This window comes from Somniosus microcephalus, unplaced genomic scaffold, assembly GCF_052327205.1.
Source record: "Somniosus microcephalus isolate GS21.2 unplaced genomic scaffold, FLI_Smic_1.0 unresolved_chr1, whole genome shotgun sequence".
Lineage (NCBI taxonomy): Eukaryota > Metazoa > Chordata > Chondrichthyes > Squaliformes > Somniosidae > Somniosus > Somniosus microcephalus.
Window position 1 is genome coordinate 130,721,063 of NW_028225179.1, and position 23,861 is coordinate 130,744,923.

Sequence of the window (23,861 nt, forward strand, 5' to 3'; positions counted from 1 at the left end):
TTTGTGGTCATTCCCCCTTGTTCTTTCTCCCCCACTAGAGGCAATAGTTTCTCTCTATCTATCCTATCAAATACATACACAGTTACACTTCATTTAGTTTTCTCTCTTTCTTTTATAGTCTCTTGTATGTTAAACCTTTCCTTTTTATCTCTTCTTTCCCAAAACGACCTATGGAGCGCTGTGGTTAACTTTCTCTCGCTGCCCAGCCCAGCCACGGTGATGGACATACAAAAGCAAAATACTGCGGATGCTGGAAATCTGAAATAATAGAAAGATGAGGTGCTGTTCCTTGAGCTTACGTTGAGCTTCACTGGAACAGTGCAAGAAGGCGAGGACGGAGAGGTCAGAGTGGGAGTGCAGCAGAGAATTAAAGTGACAGGCGACTGGAAGCTCAGGGTCATAATTACGGACTGAACGGAGGTGTTCCGCAAAGCGGTCACCCAATCTGCTTTTCGTCTCCCCAGTGTAGAGGAGACCACATCGTGAGCAGTGAATACAGTATACTAAATTGCAAGAAGTACAAGTAAATCGCTGTTTCACCTGGAAGGAGTGTTTGGGGCCCTGGACAGTGGGAAGGGAGGAGGTAAAAGGGCAGGTGTTGCATCTCCTGCGCTTGCACGGGAAGGTGCCGCGGGAAGGGGAGGGGGTGATTGAGGAGTGGACCAGGGTGTTGCAGAGGGAGCATTCCCTTCAGAACGCTGAAATGGGAGGCGAGGGGAAGATGTGTTTGGTGGTGGGATCACGCTGGAGGTGGCAGAAATGGCGGAGGATAATCCCTTGAATGTGCAGGGTGATGGGGTGAAAGGTGAGGACAAGGGGAACCTTGTGATGGACAGTGGGGTGAGACAAACGTCTCACTCGCCCAGCCTGCGCGGCGCTGCTGAAAGTGCCCGATTGGCCACACAATTGGGCCTGTTCGGCCCAGGCACGGCCCTTTACCAAGATGGCCCCCAGGGTCGGGTGGGTCCGTCCCAGTCCCTTTACGAAGATGGCCGGTGGGCGGGAGCGTGACCCGGCCCCCCGGCCCTAACCCGGAAGTGCCCGGCGCCGTTGCCATGGCCATGGCCGTGCTCCGTTCGGCCGCGCTGGCGGGCCTGTCGCTGATTAATTTTGTTTTCGTTTCCTGGAGCGCGGCCGAGTTCGTGGCGTTTGTCTCGCTGCGGCAGATCTACCGGGAGAGCGGGAGGCTGGGCGCGGCCGCCCCGGAGACAGGTGAGAGAGGCGCCTGGTAACGGCGGCTTCGGCCTGAGAGCCAAGGGGAGCTGGTCTGGGACCATCAGTGGCGCCGGCGTGTGTGAGAGAGACGCTGCAGGGAGGGCTGATACCTCCAGTACTGCAGGGGGCAGCACCGAACAGATTCTGGACACTGACACTCCAGTACATCAGGGGGCAGCACCAGACAGATATCAAACACTAACCCTCCAGTATTGCAGGGGCCAGCACTCGGCAGCCAGCAGTCACTGACCCTCCACTACAGCAGGGGGCAGCACCGGACAGATATCAGACACTGACCCTCCAGTACTGCAGGGGGCAGCACCAGACAGATATCAGACACTGACCCTCCAGTACTGCAGGGGGCAGCACCGGACAGATATCAGACACTGACCCTCCAGTACTGCAGGGGACAGCACCAGACAGATATCAGACACTGACCCTCCAGTACTGCAGGGGGCAGCACCAGACACTGACCCTCCAGTACTGTAGGGGACAGCACCAGACAGATATCAGACACTGACCCTCCAGTACTGCAGGGGGCAGCACCAGGCAGATAGCAGACACTGACCCTCCGGTATTGCAGGGGGCAGCACCAGACAGATATCAGACACTGACCCTCCAGTGCTGCAGGGGGCAGCACCAGACAGATAGCAGACATTGACCCTCCAGTACTGCAGGGGGCAGCACCTGACAGATATCAGACACTAACCCTCCAGTACTGCAAGGACCAGCACCGGGCAAATATCAGACACTGACCCTCCAGTACTGCAGGGGGCAGCACCAGACAGATATCAGACACTAACCCTCCAGTACTGCAGGGGCCAGCACCAGGCAGCCAGCAGTCACTGACCCTCCACTACAGCAGGGGGCAGCACTGGACAGATATCAGACACTGACCCTCCAGTACTGCAGGGGGCCAGCACTGTACAGATATCAGACACTGACCCTCCAGTACTGCAGGGGGCAGCACCAGACAGATATCAGACACTGACCCTCCAGTACTGCAGAGGACAGCACCAGACAGATAGCAGACACTGACCCTCCAGTACTGCAGGGGGCAGCACCAGACAGATATCAGACACTGACCCTCCGGTACTGTAGGGGGCAGCACCGGACAGATACCAGACACTGACCCTCCAGTACTGCACGGGGCAGCTTGGACAGATATCAGACACTGATCCTCCAGTACTGCAGGGGGCAGCACCAGACAGATATCAGACACTGACCCTCCGGTACTGCAGGGGGCAGCACCAGACAGATATCAGACACTGACCCTCCAGTACTGCAGAGGACAGCACCAGACAGATAGCAGACACTGACCCTCCAGTACTGCAGGGGGCAGCACCAGACAGATATCAGACACTGACCCTCCGGTACTGTAGGGGGCAGCACCGGACAGATACCAGACACTGACCCTCCAGTACTGCACGGGGCAGCTTGGACAGATATCAGACACTGATCCTCCAGTACTGCAGGGGGCAGCACCAGACAGATATCAGACACTGACCCTCCGGTACTGCAGGGGGCAGCACCAGACAGATATCAGACACTGACCCTCCAGTACTGCAGAGGGCAGCACCAGACAGATATCAGACACTGACCCTCCAGTACTGCAGGGGGCAGCACCAGACAGATATCAGACACTGACCCTCCGGTACTGTAGGGGGCAGCACCGGACAGATACCAGACACTGCACGGGGCAGCTTGGACAGATATCAGACACTGATCCTCCAGTACTGCAGGGGGCAGCACCAGACAGATATCAGACACTGACCCTCCAGTACTGCAGGGGGCAGCACCAGACAGATATCAGACACTGACCCTCCGGTACTGCAGGGGGCAGCACCAGACAGATATCAGACACTGACCCTCCAGTACTGCAGGGGGCAGCACCAGGCAAATTCTGGACACTGACCCTCCAGTACTGCAGGGGGCAGCTTGGACAGATATCAGACACTGACCCTCCAGTACTGCAGGGGGCAGCACCAGACAGATAGCAGACACTGACCCTCCAGTACTGCAGGGGGCAGCTTGGACAGATATCAGACACTGACCCTCCAGTACTGCAGGATGCAGCACTGGGCAAATTCTGGACACTGACCCTCCAGTACTGCAGGGGGCAGCACCGGACAGATAGCAGACACTGCCCCTCTGGTACTGCAGGGGGCAGCACTGGGTAGATAGCAGACACTGACCCTCCGGTACTGCAGGGGGCAGCACAGAGCCGATACAGACCCCACACAAACCAGGGGGCAGATGCCAACCACTGGGCCTCCTGTCGTCCAGGAGCAGCACCCAGTACATACCAGACACTGACCCTGCAATACTGCAGGGGGCAGCCCTGGGCAGAAATTGAGCCAGCACTGACCCTCCGCCACTGCAGGGGGAGCACTGGGCAGGTACAGAACTGTTATTTCCAACAACAACTTGTATTTATATTACACCTGTAACATAGAAGGGGACACAAGTCACCTCGCAGTATTCAAAACAAAACGACACAGAGCCAAAGAAGGAGATTTTAGAAGGGCTGACCAAAAGCTTGGGCAACGAGATGGCTTTTAAGAATGTTTTAAAAGAGGAGAGGGCCGTGGAGGGGTTTAAGGCGGGAATGCCACAGCATGGGGCCCCAGTGGGTGAAAACAGAGCCACAAATTGTGGGTGAAAGGGAGGGAGCTGCACAGGAGGTTAGAAGCAGAGGAACAGAGAGTTTGGGGAGATGTAGGGTTAGAGGAGTTTACAGACACGGGGAGATATGAGGCCGTAAAAGGATTTAAAATCTTGTCCCACAGGCTGGTGGGGTGGGTAGCACAGTGTATTTACAGATCCAGCATGTACCCCCCCCCCCCCATCCCCCCAATGCTACATGGCAGTACTGAAAGGACACATACGAAGTACTGACCAGAAGGCAGCACCAGGCAGATGCAGACCCGACACTGACTCCCGTACCACAGGGGGGCAGAACTGGGCTGCTCCAGTTCACGATCAAATGTCCACTGCTGTACAATTGAGCCCTCTTCAAACCACTGCTCATACTATTAAAATCAATATAAAGAAAGAAAGACTTGCATTTCTATAGCGCCTTTCCCAACCACTGGACGTCTCAAAGCACTTTACAGCCAATGAAGTACTTTTGGAGTGTAGTCACAGTTGTAATGTGGGAAACGCGGCAGCCATTTTCCACACAGCAAGCTCCCACAAACAGCAATGTGATAATGACCAGATAATCTGTTTCAGTGATGTTGGTTGAGGGATAAATATTGGCCCAGGACACTGGGGAGAACTCCCCTGCTCTTCTTCAAAATAGTGGCCATGGGATCTTTTATGTCCACCTGGGAGAGCAGACGGGGCCTCGGTTTAACGTCTCATCCGAAAGACGGCACCTCCGACAGTGCAGCACTCCCTCAGCACTGCACTGGGAGTGTCAGCCTAGCTTTATGTGCTCAAGTCTCCGGAGTGGAACTTGAACCCACGACCTTCTGACTCAGAGGCGAGTGTGCTGCCCACTGAGCCACGGCTGACAAGAAGTTAATATATAAATAATAAATAAATATATAAAGCTGCAAAAAAAGATTTGCAAGTATGATACCAGAATCGAGAGGTTATAACCATCAGGAAAGACTGAGCAGGCTGGGTGCTTTTTCCTCTAGAAAAGAGAAGGTTGAGGGGTGACCTAATCGAGCTGTTTAAAATGATGAAGGGGTTTGATAGGGTAGACGTAGAGGAGCTGTTTCCATTTGTGGCGGAGATTTAAAAAAAAACTGGGGGCCATAAATATAAGATAGTCACTAATAAATCTAACCAGGAATTCCGGAGAAACTGCTTTACCCAGAGAGTGGTGAGAATGTGGAGCTCGCGACCACAAGGAGTGGTTGAGGCGAATAACAGAGATGCATTTAAGGGGAAGCTAGATAAACACACGAGGGAGAAAGGGACATAGGACACGCTAACTGGGTGAGATGAAGCAGGGGTGGGAGGAGGCTCGTGTGGAGCATAAAACACCGGCACGAACCAGTTGGGCCGAATGGCCTGTTTCTGTGCTGTTAATCCTATATGTAAATTCTATGTAAATACTGGGAACAGAACAAGGAACACAGGGCATGGTAAGGAATCCTGGGAGGAAGGTGATCGAACTGGGGTCTGTCACTGGAATTGTGGCTCTCCTGCAGGATGAGTTGAAGGGTGAAACTAATAGTATCACGTGGTTACTTTCAAAAGGGAATTGGATATATACCTGAAAATACAAATTTGCTGGGCTATGGGGAAAGAGCAGGGGGAGTGGGTCTAATCGGACAGCTCTTTCTAAGAGCTGGCACAGGCACGATGGGCTGAATGGCCTTATGTGCTGTAACGTTCTATGAACTCCACCACCTTTAATACGCAAAGTGTTTTATTTCCTGCTGAGTATTTAAGGTACTTTCCCAAATGTGCATTACAGATGGAGTTACAGCTCCTGGTGTGAAGCTTGAGGGACAGCAGCAGACCAAGCAGCAGATTCCCAAACCACCTCGGCTTGCATCCTGTTTTCGGGATTGCCCATATCAAATTTTTGCGCTAAATCCCAATCATCCATCACCCCCTCCTCTCTGACCAACACTGGCTCCCTGTATTCCACACCTCCCCACACCCCCACTACACTGAATTTCACATCCTCGTCCAAATTCCCTCAGAGCCCAGCCCAGCCCTCTCTGTTTCACCCCCTCAAGCCTTGTCCTCTTCCTGTGTGGCCTCTGACTCCAGCCTTCTGTACCTCACACATCCCTAGTTGCCCTTGAGAAGGTGGTGGTGAGTCGCCTTCTTGAACCGCTGCAGTCCGTGTGGTGAAGTTACACCCACAGTGCTGTTAGGAGTGAATTCCAGGATTTTGACCCAGCGGCGATGAAGGATTGGTGATATACTTCTAAGTCAGGATGGTATGTGACTTGGAGGGGAACTTGGAGGTGATGGTGTTCCCATGCGCCTGCTGCCCTTGTCCTTCTCGGTGGAAGAGGTCGCGGGTTTGGGAGGTGCTGCCGAAGAAGCCTTGGCGAGTTGCTGCAGTGCATCTTGTAGATGGTACACACTGCAGCCACGGTACGCCGGTGGTGGAGGGAGTGAATGTTTAAGGTGGTGGATGGGGTGCCAATCAAACGGGCTGCTTTGTCCTGGATGGTGTCGAGCTTCTTGAGTGTTGTTGGAGCTGCACTCATCCAGGCAAGTGGAGAGTATTCCATCACACTCCTTACTTGTGCTTTGTAGATATTAGAAAGGCTTTGGGGAGTCAGGAGGTGAGACACTCGCCGCAGAATACCTAGCCTCTGACCTGTTCTTGTTGCCACAGTATTTATGTGGCTGGTCCAGTTAGGTTTATGGTCAATGGTGACCCCCAGTATGTTGATAGTGGGGGATTCGGCGATGGTAATGCCATTGAATGTCAAGGGGCAGTGGTTAGACTCTTGCTTGTTGGAGATAGTCATTGCCTGGCACTTCTGTGGCACGAATGTTACCTGCCACTTATCAGCCCAAGACTGAACGTTGTTCAGGTCTTGTTGCATGCTGGCATGGACTGCTTCATTATCTGAGGAGTTGTGAATGGCACTGAACACTGTACAGTCATCAGCGAACATCCCCATGTCTGACCTTATGTTGGAGGGAAGGTCATTGATGGAGCAGCTGAAGATGGTTGGGCCTAGGACACTGCCCTGAGGAACTCCTGCAGCAATGTCCCGGGGCTGTGATGATTGACCTCCAACCACCACAACCATCTTCCTTTGTGCTAGGTATGACTCCAGCCAGTGGAGAGTTTTCCCCCCAATTCCCATTGACTTCAGTTTTACTAGGGCTCCTTGATGCCACACTCGGTCAAATGCTGCTTTGATGTCAAGGGCAGTCACTCTCACTTCTCCTCTGGAATTCAGCTCCTTTGTCTATGTTTGGACCAAGGCTGTAATGAGGTCGGGAGCCAAGTGGTCTTGACGGAACCCAAACTGTGCATCAGTGAGCAGGTTATTGGTGAGTCAGTGCCGCTTGATAGCACTGTCGATGGCACCTTCCATCACTTTGCTGATGATTGAGAGTAGACTGATGGGCCGGTAATTGGCCGGATAGGATTTGTCCTGCTTTTTGTGGACAGGACATGCCCGGGCAGTTTTCCACATTGTCGGATAGATGTCAGTGTTGTAGCTGTACTGGAACAGCTTGGCTAGAGGCGCGGCTAGTTCTGGAGCACAAGTCTTCAGCACGATAGCTGGGATGTTGTTGGAGCCCATAGCCTTTGCTGTGTCCAGTGCGCTCTGGCGTTTCTTGATATCACGTGGAGTGAATCGAATTGGCTGAAGACTGACTTCTGTGATGATGGGGACCTCAGGAGTAGGCCGATATGGATCATCCACTCGGCACTTCTAGCTGAAGTTGGTTGCAAACGCTTCAGCCTTGTATTTTGCACTCACGTGCTGTGCTCCAACATCACTGAGGATGGGGATAGTCATGGAGCATCCTCCTCCCGTTAGTTGTTTAAATGTCCACCACCATTCACGACTGGATGTGGCGGGACTGCAGAGCTTTGATCTGATCCGTTGATTGTGGGATCACTTCGCCCTGTCTATAGAATGCTGCTTCTGCTTTTTAGCATTCATGTAGTGCTGTGTTGCAGCTTCCCCAGGTTGGCACCTTATTTTTATGTGTGCCTGGTGCTGCTCCTGGTATGTCTTCTACACTCCTCATTGAAGCAGGGTTGGTCCCCTGGCTTGATGGTAATGGTAGAGTGAGAGATATGCCGGGCCATGCGGTTACAGATTGTGGCGGAATATAGTTCTGCTGCTGCTGAAGGCCCACAGCACCTCATGGATGCCCAGTTTTGTGCTGCTAGATCTGTTCTGAATCTACCCCATTTAGCACGGTGGTAGTGCCACACAACACGATGGAGGGTGTCCTCAGTGTGAAGACGGGACTTTGCCTCCACAATGACTGTGCGGTGGTCACTGCTACCAATACTGTCATGGACAGATGCATCTGCGAAAGGTAGATTGGTGAGGACGAGGTCAAGTAGGTTTTTCCCTCGTGTTCTCTCACCACCTGTCGCAGGCCTAGACTGGCAACTATGCCCTTCAGGACTCGGCCAGCTCGGTCAGTAGTGGTGCTACCGAGCCACTCCTGGTGATGGACATTGAAGTCCCCCACCCAGAGTACATTCTGCGCCTTTGCTACTCTCAGTGCTTCTTCCAAGTGGTGTTCAACATGGAGGAGTGCTGATTCATCAGCTGAGGGAGGGCGGTAGGTGGTAATCAGCAGGAGGTTTCCTTGTCCATGCTTGACCTGAAGCCTTGAGACTTCCAGGTGTCCGGATTCAATGTTGAGGACTCTCAGGGCCACTCCTTCCCGACTGGATACCACTGTGCCACCACCCCTGGTGGGTCTGTCCTGCCGGTGGGACAGGACGTACCCAGGGATGGTGATGGAGGAGTTTGGGACATTGGCTGAAAGGTATGATTCTGTGAGTATGACTGTGTCAGGCTGTTCCTTGACTAGTCTGTGGGACAGCTCTTCCGATTTTGGCACAAGTCCCCAGATGTTGGTGAGGAGGACTTTGCAGGGTTGACTGGGCTGGGTGTGCCGTGTCCGTAGCCGGTGCCGAGGTCAATGCCGGGTGGTCCGTCCCGTTTCATTCTTATTAAATCATAGAATAGTACAGCACAGAAGGAGACCATTCAACCCATCACGTCTGCACCAGCTCTTTCGAAGAGCAATCCAGTTAGTCTCACTCCCCTGCTCTTTCCCCATATCCCTGCAACTTATTCTCCTTCAAGTAGACATAGGCACATAGTGAAGGAAGAGGTAGGGGGGAGACTGGATGGGATAAGAATTGATAAAGACGAGGTGCTAGAAAGGCTGGCTGTACTTAAAGTAGATAAGTCACCAGGACCGGATGGGATGTGTCCTAGCACGCTGAGGGAAGTAAAGGAGGAAATCGTGGCGGTATTGGCCATAATCTTCCAATCCTCCTTAGAAACGGGGTTAGTGCCAGAAGACTGGAGAATTGCAAATGTTACACCCTTGTTAAAAAAAGAATGTAAAGATAAACCCAGCAACTGTAGGCCAGTCAGTTTAACCTCAGTAGTGGGGAAGCTTTTAGAAACAATAATCAGGGACAAAATTAACAGTCACTTGGACAAGTGTGGATTATTTAAGGAAAGCCAGCATGGATCTGTTAAAGGCAAATCGTGTTTAACCGACTTGATCGAGGTTTTTGATGAGGTAATAGAGAGGGTTGATGAGGGCAATGCGGTTGACGTGTACGTGGATTTCCAAAAGGCGTTCGACAAAGTGCCACATAATGGACTCGCCAGCAAAGTTGAAGCCCATGGAATAAAAAGGACAATGACAGCATGGATACAGAATTGGCTAAGTGACAGGAAACAGAGAGTAGTGGTGAACGGTTGTTTGTTTTTCAGACTGGAGGAAGGTATACAGTGGTTGGTTCTAGGACCACTGCTTTTCTTGATCTATATTAATGACTTGGATGTGGGTGTATAGGGCACAATTTAAAAATTTGCAGATGACACAAAACTTGGAAGTATAGTGAACAGTGAGGAGGAGAGTAATAGACTTCAGGAAGACATAGACAGGCTGGTGGAATGGGCGGGCACATGGCAGATGAAATTTAACGCTGAAAAGTGTGAAGTGATAAATTTTGGTAGAAAGAATGAAGAGAGGAAATATAAACTAAAGGGTACAATCCTAAAGGGAGTGCAGGAACAGAGAGATCTAGGGTATATATGCACAAATCATTTACATGTGTAAATCGTGCTTGACTAATCTACTGGAATTTTTTGAGGATGTAACTGATAAGGGAGAACCAGTATTTGGACTTTCAGAAGGCTTTCGATAAGGTCCCGCATAAGAGATTAGTGTGCAAAGTTAAAGCACATGGGATTGGGGGCAAGGTATTGACTTGGATAGAGAACTGGTTGGCAGACAGGAAGCAAAGAGTTGGAATAAACGGGTCTTTTTCCAAGTGGCAGGCAGTGACTATTGGGGTACCGCAGGCATCGGTGCTAGGACCCCAGCTATTCACAACATATATTAATGATCTAGACGAGGGTACTAGATGTAATATCTCCAAGTTTGCAGAAGACATAAAGCTAGGTGGGCGTCTGTGCTGTGAGGAGGATGCAGAGAAACTCCAGTATGATTTGGACTGGTTAGGTGATTGGGCAGATGCATGGCAGATGCAGTATAATGTGGATAAATGCGAGGTTATCCACTTTGGTGGCAAAAACAGGAAGGCAGATTATTATCTGAATGGCAATAGATTGGGAGAAGGGGAAGTGCAATGAGACCTGGGTGTCCTTGTGCACCAGTCGCTGAAGGTAAGCATGCAGGTGCAGCAGGTGGTTAAGAAGGCAAATGGTATGTTGGCCTTCATAGCGAGAGGAATCGAATACAGGAGCAAGGATGTCTTGCTGCAGTTGTACAGGGCCTTGGTGAGACCACACCTTGAGTATTGTGTGCAGTTTTGGTCGCCTTATCTGAGGAAGGATGTTCTTGCCATGGAGGGAGTGCAGTGAAGATTCACCAGACTGATACCCTGGATGGCAGGAATGATGTATGAGGAGAGATTGGATCGATTGGGCTTATATTCGCTGGAGTTTAGAAGAATGAGAGGGGATCTCATTGAAATTTATAAAATTCTAACAGGACTAGACAGACTAGATGCAGGAAGGATGTTCCCGATGGCGGGGGAGTCCAGAACCAGGGCTCACAGTTTAAGGATAAGGGGTAGGCCATTTAGGACAGAGATGAGGAGGAATTTCTTCACCCAGAGAGTGGTGAACCTGTGGAATTCTCCACCACAGGAGGCAGTTGAGGCCAATTCATTAAATATATTCAAGAAGGAGTTGGATATATTTCTTAAGGCTAAAGGGATCAAGGGATATGGGGAGAAGGCAGGGACAGGGTACTGAGTTTGGATGATCAGCCATGATCTCATTGAATGGCGGCGCAGGCTCGAGGGGCCGAATGGCCTACTCCTGCTCCTATCTTCTGTGTTTCTATGTTTCTATTCAAGGTGGCAGGGCAGGTTGAGAAAGCAGTTAAAAAAGCTTATGGGATCCTGGGCTTCATAAATAGAGGTATAGAGTACAGAAGCGTGGAAATTATGATGAACCTGTCTGATGCACTGCCTCCACCACCCTTTCAGGCAGTGCATTCCAGATCCTAACCACTCGTTGCGTAAAAAAGCTTTTCCTCATGTCGCCTCTGGTTCTTTAGCCAATCACCTTAAATCTGTTGCCCTCTGGTTTATCGACCCTTCAGCCATTGGAAACAGTTTCTCTTTATTTTCTCTATCTAAACCCTTCGTGATTTTAAACACCTCTATCAGACCTCCTCTTAGTCACCTCTGCTCGAAAGAGAACAACCCCAGCTTAGCATAACTTCCTGGCTTTTGTACTCTAGGCCTTTATTTATAAAGCCTAGGATCCTACCTTTCCAATGTTCAGGTGTTAAGCTGGATGAATCCCATACTGCCTTACCAATGATTCGCAAAGCATGATGGACTACTTGACATGCAGTGAATAGTTTAAATGTAAAAAACTGATGCAGGACTGTGGGAATGCAGTACACATAGATAAGAAAGGACAGGAACAGAATGTTTAGATAACTGATGGAGACAGTCTCATGGTCGAATTTTGTTGAAAGTTAAAAGTGAATTTTAAACAGAGCTCTGTAAAAAGAAACAAATGACTTGTGCAGCGTGTGATCGCCTAGTTTTCTGTATTCTCATGATGACTTGCAATTTATGAAAATGTATAAATATTGTAGCCCAGTGAGTCTAGGGGCGCACTCTAGAGGAGACTTCCTTGTGTGCAAACACAAGGGGTTTCTCAGAGTGAAGTCCAGTACCAGTTACTGGAATAAAACTTTGCTTATTTTACAGTTTCTGACTTTGTGTATTACTGAGAAAGTGACAATAGACTGACCAGCGTGTTGAGTCTCCTAAAGCAGCGAACCTTGATTCCCCAAGTTTGGGGTTGATCCTCCTCACAGAAGCGAGGGGTTAACACAGGCAGCTATTGCATTATCTATTTCTCCCCACCTCGCCCAACAGCTGACGACAATCCTCCATTTATTTCCAGGCACCTTAATGGGATGGCGAAATCTAGCGAACATTCTCCACCTTATCTCATCTCGCCAACACGAGCACAATTTTAAAACACTACTTTTAATTTGTTTCTGGGATGTGAGCGTCACTGGCAAGGCGATATTCATTACTAACCCCGGGTTGGTTTGAGGGCATTGCGAGTCAACCCGTGTAGTGTGGAACAGGAGTCATGTGTAAGTCAAAATAAGTGTGGGCGACATCCCTTCTCTGATGGCATTGGTGAACCAGTTGGGTTTATAATGGCAATCTAGTCACCTCCCAAATCTGCGCTCATCTTTTCCTCAACGCCCTGTTTGAATCCCTCCAATCTGTGGACTGTTCTGCGTACAGTTTTGGTCTCCTTATTTAAGGAAGGATATACTTACATTGGAGGCAGTTCAGAGACGATTCACTCGGTTGATTGCTGAGATGAGGGGTTTGACTTATGAAGAAAGGTTGAACAGTCTGGGCCTATACTCATTGGAGTTTAGAAGAATGAGAGGTGATCTTATTGAAACATATAAGATACTGAGGGGGCTCGACAAGGTAGATGCAGAGAGGATGTTTCCCCTCGTGGGGAAATCTAGAACGTGGGGACACAGTTTCAGAATAAAGGGTCGCCCTTTTAGAACTGAGATGAGGAGGAATTTCTTCTCTCAGAGGGTCGTAAACCTGTGGAATTCTCTGCCCCAGAGAGCTGTGGAGGCTGGGTCATTAAATACATTTGAGGTGGAGATAGACAGATTTTTGCAAGATAAGGGAGTGAAGGGTTATGGGGAGCGGGCAGGGAAGTGGCTTTGAGCCCAAGATCAGCCATGATCTTATTGAATGGCGGAGCAGGCTCGAGGGGCCGAGTGGCCGACTCCTGCTCTTATGTAATCAGGTTTCTGCCCCTGCCACAGCACTGAAACGACCCTAATCAAAGTGACAAATGGCATGCGGTGTGACTGGGACTATGGGGCCCTGTCCCTCCTCATTCTTCTCAACCTGTCTGCAGCCTTTGACACCGTTCACTGCACCACCCTCCTCCAACTTCTCTCCTCTGTTGTCCAGTTGATCACCACTGCTCTCACCCGCTTCCATTCTTACCTATTTAGTTGTAGCCAGAGAATCTCCTGCGATGGCTTCTCTTCCCGCTCCCGCACCGTTTCCTCTGGTGTCCCCCCCCAAGGACCTATCCTTGGCCCCCCCCTCCCACTTCTCATCCACATGCTGACCCTCGGCGAAATCATCTGAAAACGCGTCAGGGTCCACATGTACGCTGATGACACCCAGCTGTACATCACCAGCACCTATCTCGACCCCTCCACTGCCTCTGTGTTGTCAGGCTGCTAGTCCAATATCCAGTATTGGATGAGCAGAAATTTCAACAACGCCCCGGATTTAAAATTCTCACCCTTTGGTTCAAATCCCTCCATGGCCTCGCCCTCTCCCTATCACTGTAACCTCCTCCAGCCCTACAACCCTCCGAGATCCCTGCACTCCTCCAATTCTGACCTTGTGCCCCTCCCGGAGTTTCTTCGCTCCACCATTGGCGGCTGTGCCTTCAGCTGCCTAGGCCCTTAAGCTGCGGAATTCCCTCATTAAACCTATGCGCCTCTCTCTCCTCCTTTAAGACGCTCCTTAAAACCTACTTTTTTGACCAAGCTTTTTGGGACACCTGTCCTAATATCTCCTTATGTGGCTCGGTGTCAACTTTTGTCTGATAACGCTCCTGTGAAGCACCTTGGGACATGTTACTATGTTAAAGGCGCTATGTAAATGCAAGTTATTGCTGTTCATTGTCATTTTATCTGGTGCCCACCCACATGTTAAACAATTTAATCAGTTCGGTTTCACAACATGCCATAATGGGATTGTAGCTCACAGCCTCTGGGTTGCTAGTGCAGTACCATAACCACTAGGCTGTCAAATCTGTTTTATTGAAGACATTTAACTCTCAGCAATTCCAATTCTTGGCATTTCAGAGGAAAAGTGGCAGAACAAGAGCGTACTTATCGCTCTCTCTGACTTTGACTTGCAATCAGGGACATGCTGTTGAGTGTATACTGTTACTGTTGCGGGTACTGGGAGTGCAGTATTACTGCCAGGGCTGGTACTGCGTGTGGACTTTTACTGAGAGGCGGTACTGAGTGTAGATTATTACTCCCTGAAGGTAAATAGTATAGACTATTATTTTCGGGCAGTACAAAGTGTAGATGATCACTGTCACTTGGTAAACAGGGGTATGGTAATATAGCGGTTATGATATTGGATATAATCCAGAGGCTTGGTCTAATGGTCCGGAGACCAGAGTTCAAATCCCAAGCTGGGGAATTTGAATTTATTTAAATAAATCTGGAATAAAAAGCTAGTATCAGTAATGGTGACCATGAAATGACTGGATTGTCGTAAAAATCCATCTGGTTCACTAATGTCCTTTAGGGAAGGAAATCTGCCGTCCTTACCCGGTCTGGCCTACATGTGACTCCAGACCTTCAGCAAGAACATAAGAAATAGGAGCAGGAGTCGGCCATTTGGCCCTTCGAGCCTATTCCACCATTCAATAAGATCATGGCTGATCTTCGAACTCCTCTCCACTTTCCTGCACTATCCCCATATCCCTTGATTCCCTTAATATTCAAAAACCTATCGACCTCAGCCTTGAATATACTCAACAACTGAGCCTCCACGGCCCTCTGGGGTTGAGAATTCCAAAGATTCACCACCCTCTGAGTGAAGAAATTTCTCCTCATCTCAGTCCTAAATGGCCGACCCCTTATTCTGAGACTGTGACCCCTGGTTCCAGACTCCCTAGCCAGGGGGAAACATCCTCCCTGCATCTACCCTTTAAAGTCCTGTAACAATGTTGTATGTTTCCATGAGATCACCTCTCATTCTTCTAAACTCTAGAGAATATAGGCCTAGTCTACGCAATCTCTCCTCACAGGACAATCGCCCCATCCCAGGAACCAGTCTGGTGAACCTTCGTTGCCCTCCCTCTATGGCAAGTACATCCTTCCTTGGGTAAGGAGAACAAAACTGTACGTAATACTCCAGGTGTGGTCTCACCAGAGCCCTATATAATTGCAGTAAGAGGTCTTTACTCTTATACTCAATGTGGTTGACTCTTAACTGCCCTCTGAAATGGCCTACCAAGCCACTCAGTTGTATTCAAGAAGGCGGCGCACCACCACCTTCTTGAGGGCAATTAGGGATGGGCAATAAATGTTGGCCTTGCCGCTGATGCCCACATCCCATGAATAAAACAAAATACAGTGTAGACTATTACGATCGGGTTGCACCAAGTATAGATTGTTGGTGTGAGATCCAGAGAACCCGGCCGTGTGTGACCAGAACACTTTTCTTTGTGGACAATACTGCTGGGTGACACGGCAGTGTTCCAGATATCATTCAAACTTTAATTTCTGGGCCTTTGTTAACACCAGATCGTGTTTAAGATTCGCTGTGGGATCTATCATACGACTGCAGTAGCAGATAACGTTGAGGCATTGCTTCTTGCTGTAAGTCTGCTTCTGTTAGCTGTACTGTTGGTGTAATGTGCTGTACATGTTCTGAACTGTCTGCTGCTGAGCGGGGTTTCTTCATGCCTGCCCGACTGACTCCCTCCGATATTCTAATAGACGTACATGCACATGTGGAATGGCAGTCCGCCCTCGGAGACAGGCAGGTGCTGCAGGCGATCCTCTTCAACCTGGCGCTCCTCGCATTTTTCATTCTGCAGCACAGCATCATGGCAGCAGAGACTGTGAGAGGCTGGACACTAGCCTGTTTCGGGGTCCTCCAGCGATCGGTCTACGTGTTCTGCACAGCAGCCTCTCTCCAGGTAGGTAAAGAAAGGCAGAGATTGACCCTTGTGATGATAGAAACTAAAAGTTCTAACCCAGTTCACACACTGTCAGACAGACACCAGAATATCGCACTGTCCCGCATCAGAATCTTGTACAGACACCGGAATATCGCACTGTCCCACATCAGAATCTTGTACAGACACCGGAATATCGCACTGTCCCACATCAGAATCTTGTACAGACACCAGAATATCGCACCGTCCCACATCAGAATCTTGTACAGACACCGGAATATCACATCGTCCCACATCAGAATCTTGTACAAACACCGGAATATCACATCGTCCCACATCAGAATCTTGTACAGACACCGGAATATCACATCGTCCCACATCAGAATCTTGTAGACACCAGAATATCGCACCGTCCCACATCAGAATCTTGTACAGACACCGGAATATCACATCGTCCCACATCAGAATCTTGTACAAACACCGGAATCTCGCACCGTCCCACATCAGAATCTTGTACAGACACCGGAATATCACATCGTCCCACATCAGAATCTTGTACAGACACCAGAATATCACACCGTCCCACATCAGAATCTTGTACAGACACCGGAATATCGCACCGTCCCACATCAGAATCTTGTACAGACACTGGATTATCGCACTGTCCCACATCAGAACCTTGTACAGACACCGGAATCTCGCACCGTCCCACATCAGAATCTTGTACAGACACCGGAATATCGCACTGTCCCACATCAGAATCTTGTACAGACACTGGATTATCGCACCGTCCCACATCAGAATCTTGTACAGACACCGGAATATCGCACCGTCCCACATCAGAATCGTGTACAGACACCGGAATATCGCACTGTCCCACATCAGAATCTTGTACAGACACCAGAATCTCGCACCGTCCCACATCAGAATCGTGTACAGACACCGGAATATCGCACTGTCCCACATCAGAATCTTGTACAGACACTGGATTATCGCACCGTCCCACATCAGAATCTTGTACAGACACCGGAATATCGCACCGTCCCACATCAGAATCTTGTACAGACACTGGATTATCGCACTGTCCCACATCAGAACCTTGTACAGACACCGGAATCTCGCACCGTCCCACATCAGAATCTTGTACAGACACCAGAATATCACACCGTCCCACATCAGAATCTTGTACAGACACTGGATTATCGCACCGTCCCACATCAGAATCTTGTACAGACACTGGATTATCGCACCGTCCCACATCAGAATCTTGTACAGACACTGGATTATCGCACTGTCCCACATCAGAATCTTGTACAGACACTGGATTATCGCACTGTCCCACATCAGAATCTTGTACAGACACTGGATTATCGCACTGTCCCACATCAGAATCTTGTACAGACACTGGATTATCGCACTGTCCCACATCAGAATCTTGTACAGACACTGGATTATCGCACTGTCCCACATCAGAATCTTGTACGGACACCAGAATATCGCACTGTCCCACATCAGAATCTTGTACAGACACTGGATTATCGCACTGTCCCACATCAGAATCTTGTACAGACACCGGAATATCGCACCGTCCCACATCAGAATCTTGTACAAACACCGGAATCTCGCACCGTCCCACATCAGAATCTTGTACAGACACCGGAATATCGCACCGTCCCACATCAGAATCTTGTACAGACACCGGAATATCGCACCGTCCCACATCAGAATCTTGTACAGACACCAGAATATCACATCGTCCCACATCAGAATCTTGTACAGACACTGGAATATCGCACTGTCCCACATCAGAATCTTGTACAGACACCAGAATATCGTACCGTCCCACATCAGAATCTTGTACAGACACTGGAATATCGCACCGTCCCACATCAGAATCTTGCACAGACACCAGAATATCGCACCGTCCCACGTCAGAATCTTGTACAGACACCGGAATATCACATCGTCCCACATCAGAATCTTGTACAAACACCGGAATCTCACACCGTCCCACATCAGAATCTTGTACAGACACCAGAATATCGCACCGTCCCACGTCAGAATCTTGTACAGACACCGGATTATCGCACCGTCCCACATCAGAATCTTGTACAGACACTGGAATATCGCACCGTCCCACATCAGAATCTTGTACAGACACCAGAATATCGCACTGTCCCACGTCAGAATCTTGTACAGACACTGGATTATCGCACCGTCCCACATCAGAATCTTGTACAGACACCGGAATATCGCACCGTCCCACATCAGAATCTTGTACAGACACCAGAATATCGCACCGTCCCACATCAGAATCTTGTACAGACACGGAATATCGCACCGTCCCACATCAGAATCTTGTACAGACACCGGAATATCGCACCGTCCCACATCAGAATCTTGTACGGACACCAGAATATCGCACCGTCCCACATCAGAATCTTGTACAGACACCAGAATATCGCACCGTCCCACATCAGAATCTTGGACAGACACCGGATTATCGCACTGTCCCACGTCAGAATCTTGGACAGACACCAGAATATCGCACCGTCCCACATCAGAATCTTGTACAGACACCAGAATATCGCACCGTCCCATATCAGCATATTATATTAAATACCACCCTCGCCTATATTACTGATTGTTTAATTGAGAGTAATTTATTATATTTCTTCAATTATTGTCCCATTTTGTGATTTCTCTCTGACCCCTCCTCTATATTTCTCTCTGACCCCTCCTCTATATTTCCCTCTGACCCTCCTCTATATTTCTCTCTGACCCTCTATATTTCTCTCTGACCCCTCCTCCATATTTCTCTCTGACCCCTCCTCTATATTTCTCTGACCCCTCCTCTATATTTCTCTGACCCCTCCTCTATATTTCTCTGACCCCGCCTCTATGTTTCTCTGACCCCTCCTCTATATTTCTCTCTGACCCCTCCTCTATATTTCTCTGACCCCTCCTCTATATTTCTCTCTGACCCCTCCTCTATATTTCTCTCTGACCCCTCCTCTATATTTCTCTCTGACCCTCCTCTATATTTCTCTCTGACCCCTCCTCTATATTTCTCTCTGACCCCTCCTCTATATTTCTCTCTGACCCCTCCTCTATATTTCTCTGACCCCTCCTCTATATTTCTCTCTGACCCCTCCTCTATATTTCTCTGACCCCTCCTCTATATTTCTCTCTGACCCTCCTCTATATTTCTCTCTGACCCCTCCTCTATATTTCTCTGACCCCTCCTCTATATTTCTCTCTGACCCTCCTCTATATTTCTCTCTGACCCTCCTCTATATTTCTCTCTGACCCCTCCTCTATATTTCTCTGACCCCTCCTCTATATTTCTCTGACCCCTCCTCTATATTTCTCTCTGACCCCTCCTCTATATTTCTCTCTGACCCCTCCTCTCTATTTCTCTCTGACCCCTCCTCTATATTTCTCTGACCCTCCTCTATATTTCTCTCTGACCCCTCCTCTATATTTCTCTCTGACCCCTCCTCTATATTTCTCTCTGACCCCCCCTCTATATTTCTCCCTGACCCCTCCTCTATATTTCTCTCTGACCCCTCCTCTATATTTCTCTCTGACCCCTCCTCTATATTTCTCACTGACCCCTCCTCTATATTTCGCTGAGCCCTCCTCTATATTTCTCTGACCCCTCCTCTATATCTCTCTGACCCCTCCTCTATATTTCTCTCTGACCCCTCCTCTATATTTCTCTCTGACCCCTCCTCTATATTTCTCTCTGACCCCTCCTCTATATTTCTCTCTGACCCCTCCTCTATATTTCTCTGACCCCTCCTCTATATTTCTCTGACCCCTCCTCTATATTTCTCTGACCCCTCCTCTATATTTCTCTCTGACCCCTCCGCTATATTTCTCTGACCCTCCTCTATATTTCTCACTGACCCCTCCTCTATATTTCTCTCTGACCCCTCCTCTATATTTCTCTCTGACCCCTCCTCTATATTTCTCTGACCCCTCCTCTATATTTCTCTCTGACCCCTCCTCTATATTTCTCTGACCCCTCCTCTATATTTCTCTCTGACCCCTCCTCTATATTTCTCTCTGATCCCTCCTCTATATTTCTCTGACCCCTCCTCTATATTTCTCTCTGACCCCTCCTCTATATTTCTCTCTGACCCTCCTCTATATTTCTCTCTGACCCCTCCTCTATATTTCTCTCTGACCCTCCTCTATATTTCTCTCTGACCCCTCCTCTATATTTCTCTGACCCTCCTCTATATTTCTCACTGACCCCTCCTCTATATTTCTCTGACCCCTCCTCTATATTTCTCTGACCCTCCTCTATATTTCTCTCTGACCCTCCTCTATATTTCTCTGACCCCTCCTCTATATTTCTCTCTGACCCCTCCTCTATATTTCTCTCTGACCCCTCCTCTATATTTCTCTCTGACCCTCCTCTATATTTCTCTGACCCCTCCTCTATATTTCTCTCTGACCCTCCTCTATATTTCTCTGACCCCTCCTCTATATTTCTCTCTGACCCCTCCTCTATATTTCTCTCTGACCCCTCCTCTATATTTCTCTCTGACCCCTCCTCTATATTTCTCTCTGACCCCTCTATATTTCTCTCTGACCCCTCCTCTATATTTCTCTCTGACCCCTCCTCTATATTTTTCTGACCCCTCCTCTATATTTCTCTCTGACCCCTCCTCTATATTTCTCTCTGACCCTCCTCTATATTTCTCTCTGACCCCTCCTCTATATTTCTCTCTGACCCCTCCTCTATATTTCTCTGACACCTCCTCTATATTTCTCTGACCCCTCCTCTATATTTCTCTCTGACCCCTCCTCTATATTTCTCACTGACCCTCTTCTATATTTCTCTCTGACCCCTCCTCTATATTTCTCTCTGACCCTCCTCTATATTTCTCTCTGACCCCTCCTCTATATTTCTCTCTGACCCCTCCTCTATATTTCTCTGACCCCTCCTCTATATTTCTCTCTGACCCCTCCTCTATATTTCTCCGACCCCTCCTCTATATTTCTCTCTGACCCTCTATATTTCTCTCTGACCCCTCCTCTATATTTCTCTGACCCCCCTTTATATTTCTCTCTCACCCCTCCTCTATATTTCTCTGACCCCTCCTCTATATTTCTCTGACCCCTCCTCTATATTTCTCTGACCCCTCCTCTATATTTCTCTCTGACCCCTCCTCTATATTTCTCCGACCCCTCCTCTATATTTCTCTCTGACCCTCTATATTTCTCTCTGACCCCTCCTCTATATTTCTCTCTGACCCCTCCTCTATATTTCTCTCTGACCCCTCCTCTATATTTCTCACTGACCCCTCTATATTTCTCTCTGACCCTCTATATTTCTCTCTGACCCCTCCTCTATATTTCTCTCTGACCCCTCCTCTATATTTCTCTCTGACCCCTCCTCTATATTTCATTGACCCCTCCTCTATATTTCTCTCTGACCCCTCCTCTATATTTCTCTCTGACCCCTCCTCTATATTTCTCTGACCCCTCCTCTATATTTCTCTCTGACCCCTCCTCTATATTTCTCTGACCCCTCCTCTATATTTCTCTCTGACCCTCCTCTATATTTCTCTCTGACCCTCCTCTATATTTCTCTCTGACCCCTCCTCTATATTTCTCTGACCCCTCCTCTATATTTCTCTGACCCCTCCTCTATATTTCTCTCTGACCCCTCCTCTATATTTCTCTCTGACCCCTCCTCTATATTTCTCTGACCCTCCTCTATATTTCTCTCTGACCCCTCCTCTATATTTCTCTCTGACCCCTCCTCTATATTTCTCTCTGACCCCCCCTCTATATTTCTCACTGACCCCTCCTCTATATTTCTCTCTGACCCCTCCTCTATATTTCTCTCTGACCCCTCCTCTATATTTCTCACTGACCCCTCCTCTATATTTCTCTGACCCCTCCTCTATATTTCTCTGACCCCTCCTCTATATCTCTCTGACCCCTCCTCTATATTTCTCTCTGACCCCTCCTCTATATTTCTCTCTGACCCCTCCTCTATATTTCTCTCTGACCCCTCCTCTATATTTCTCTCTGACCCCTCCTCTATATTTCTCTGACCCTCCTCTATATTTCTCACTGACCCCTCCTCTATATTTCTCTCTGACCCCTCCTCTATATTTCTCTCTGACCCCTCCTCTATATTTCTCTGACCCCTCCTCTATATTTCTCTCTGACCCCTCCTCTATATTTCTCTGACCCCTCCTCTATATTTCTCTCTGACCCCTCCTCTATATTTCTCTCTGACCCCTCCTCTATATTTCTCTGACCCCTCCTCTATATTTCTCTCTGACCCCTCCTCTATATTTCTCTTTGACCCTCCTCTATATTTCTCTCTGACCCCTCCTCTATATTTCTCTCTGACCCTCCTCTATATTTCTCTCTGACCCCTCCTCTATATTTCTCTGACCCTCCTCTATATTTCTCACTGACCCCTCCTCTATATTTCTCTGACCCCTCCTCTATATTTCTCTCTGACCCCTCCTCTATATTTCTCTGACCCCTCCTCTATATTTCTCTCTGACCCTCCTCTATATTTCTCTGACCCTCCTCTATATTTCTCTCTGACCCTCCTCTATATTTCTCTGACCCCTCCTCTATATTTCTCTCTGACCCCTCCTCTATATTTCTCTCTGACCCCTCCTCTATATTTCTCTCTGACCCTCCTCTATATTTCTCTGACCCCTCCTCTATATTTCTCTCTGACCCTCCTCTATATTTCTCTGACCCCTCCTCTATATTTCTCTCTGACCCCTCCTCTATATTTCTCTCTGACCCCTCCTCTATATTTCTCTCTGACCCCTCCTCTATATTTCTCTCTGACCCCTCTATATTTCTCTCTGACCCCTCCTCTATATTTCTCTCTGACCCCTCCTCTATATTTCTCTGACCCCTCCTCTATATTTCTCTCTGACCCCTCCTCTATATTTCTCTCTGACCCTCCTCTATATTTCTCTCTGACCCCTCCTCTATATTTCTCTCTGACCCCTCCTCTATATTTCTCTGACACCTCCTCTATATTTCTCTGACCCCTCCTCTATATTTCTCTCTGACCCCTCCTCTATATTTCTCACTGACCCTCCTCTATATTTCTCTCTGACCCCTCCTCTATATTTCTCTCTGACCCTCCTCTATATTTCTCTCTGACCCCTCCTCTATATTTCTCTCTGACCCCTCCTCTATATTTCTCTGACCCCTCCTCTATATTTCTCTCTGACCCCTCCTCTATATTTCTCCGACCCCTCCTCTATATTTCTCTCTGACCCTCTATATTTCTCTCTGACCCCTCCTCTATATTTCTCTGACCCCCCTTTATATTTCTCTCTCACCCCTCCTCTATATTTCTCTGACCCCTCCTCTATATTTCTCTGACCCCTCCTCTATATTTCTCTGACCCCTCCTCTATATTTCTCTCTGACCCCTCCTCTATATTTCTCCGACCCCTCCTCTATATTTCTCTCTGACCCTCTATATTTCTCTCTGACCCCTCCTCTATATTTCTCTCTGACCCCTCCTCTATATTTCTCTCTGACCCCTCCTCTATATTTCTCACTGACCCCTCTATATTTCTCTCTGACCCTCTATATTTCTCTCTGACCCCTCCTCTATATTTCTCTCTGACCCCTCCTCTATATTTCTCTGACCCTCCTCTATATTTCTCACTGACCCCTCCTCTATATTTCTCTCTGACCCCTCCTCTATATTTCT

At 48.7% G+C, this 23,861-nt stretch overlaps 1 protein-coding gene across 1 annotated transcript in view; it reads left to right on the plus strand.

Annotated features, from left to right (window-relative positions):
• Positions 1-1,013: 1,013 nt before the first annotated feature.
• Positions 1,014-23,861, plus strand: part of nrm (nurim) — a 44,063-nt gene continuing 21,215 nt past the window's right edge. Inside the window, 2 exon segments of the mRNA XM_085974850.1 lie at positions 1,014-1,212; positions 15,955-16,157. Coding sequence (XP_085830976.1) covers positions 1,056-1,212; positions 15,955-16,157 — 360 coding nt within the window. The 5' untranslated portion in view covers positions 1,014-1,055.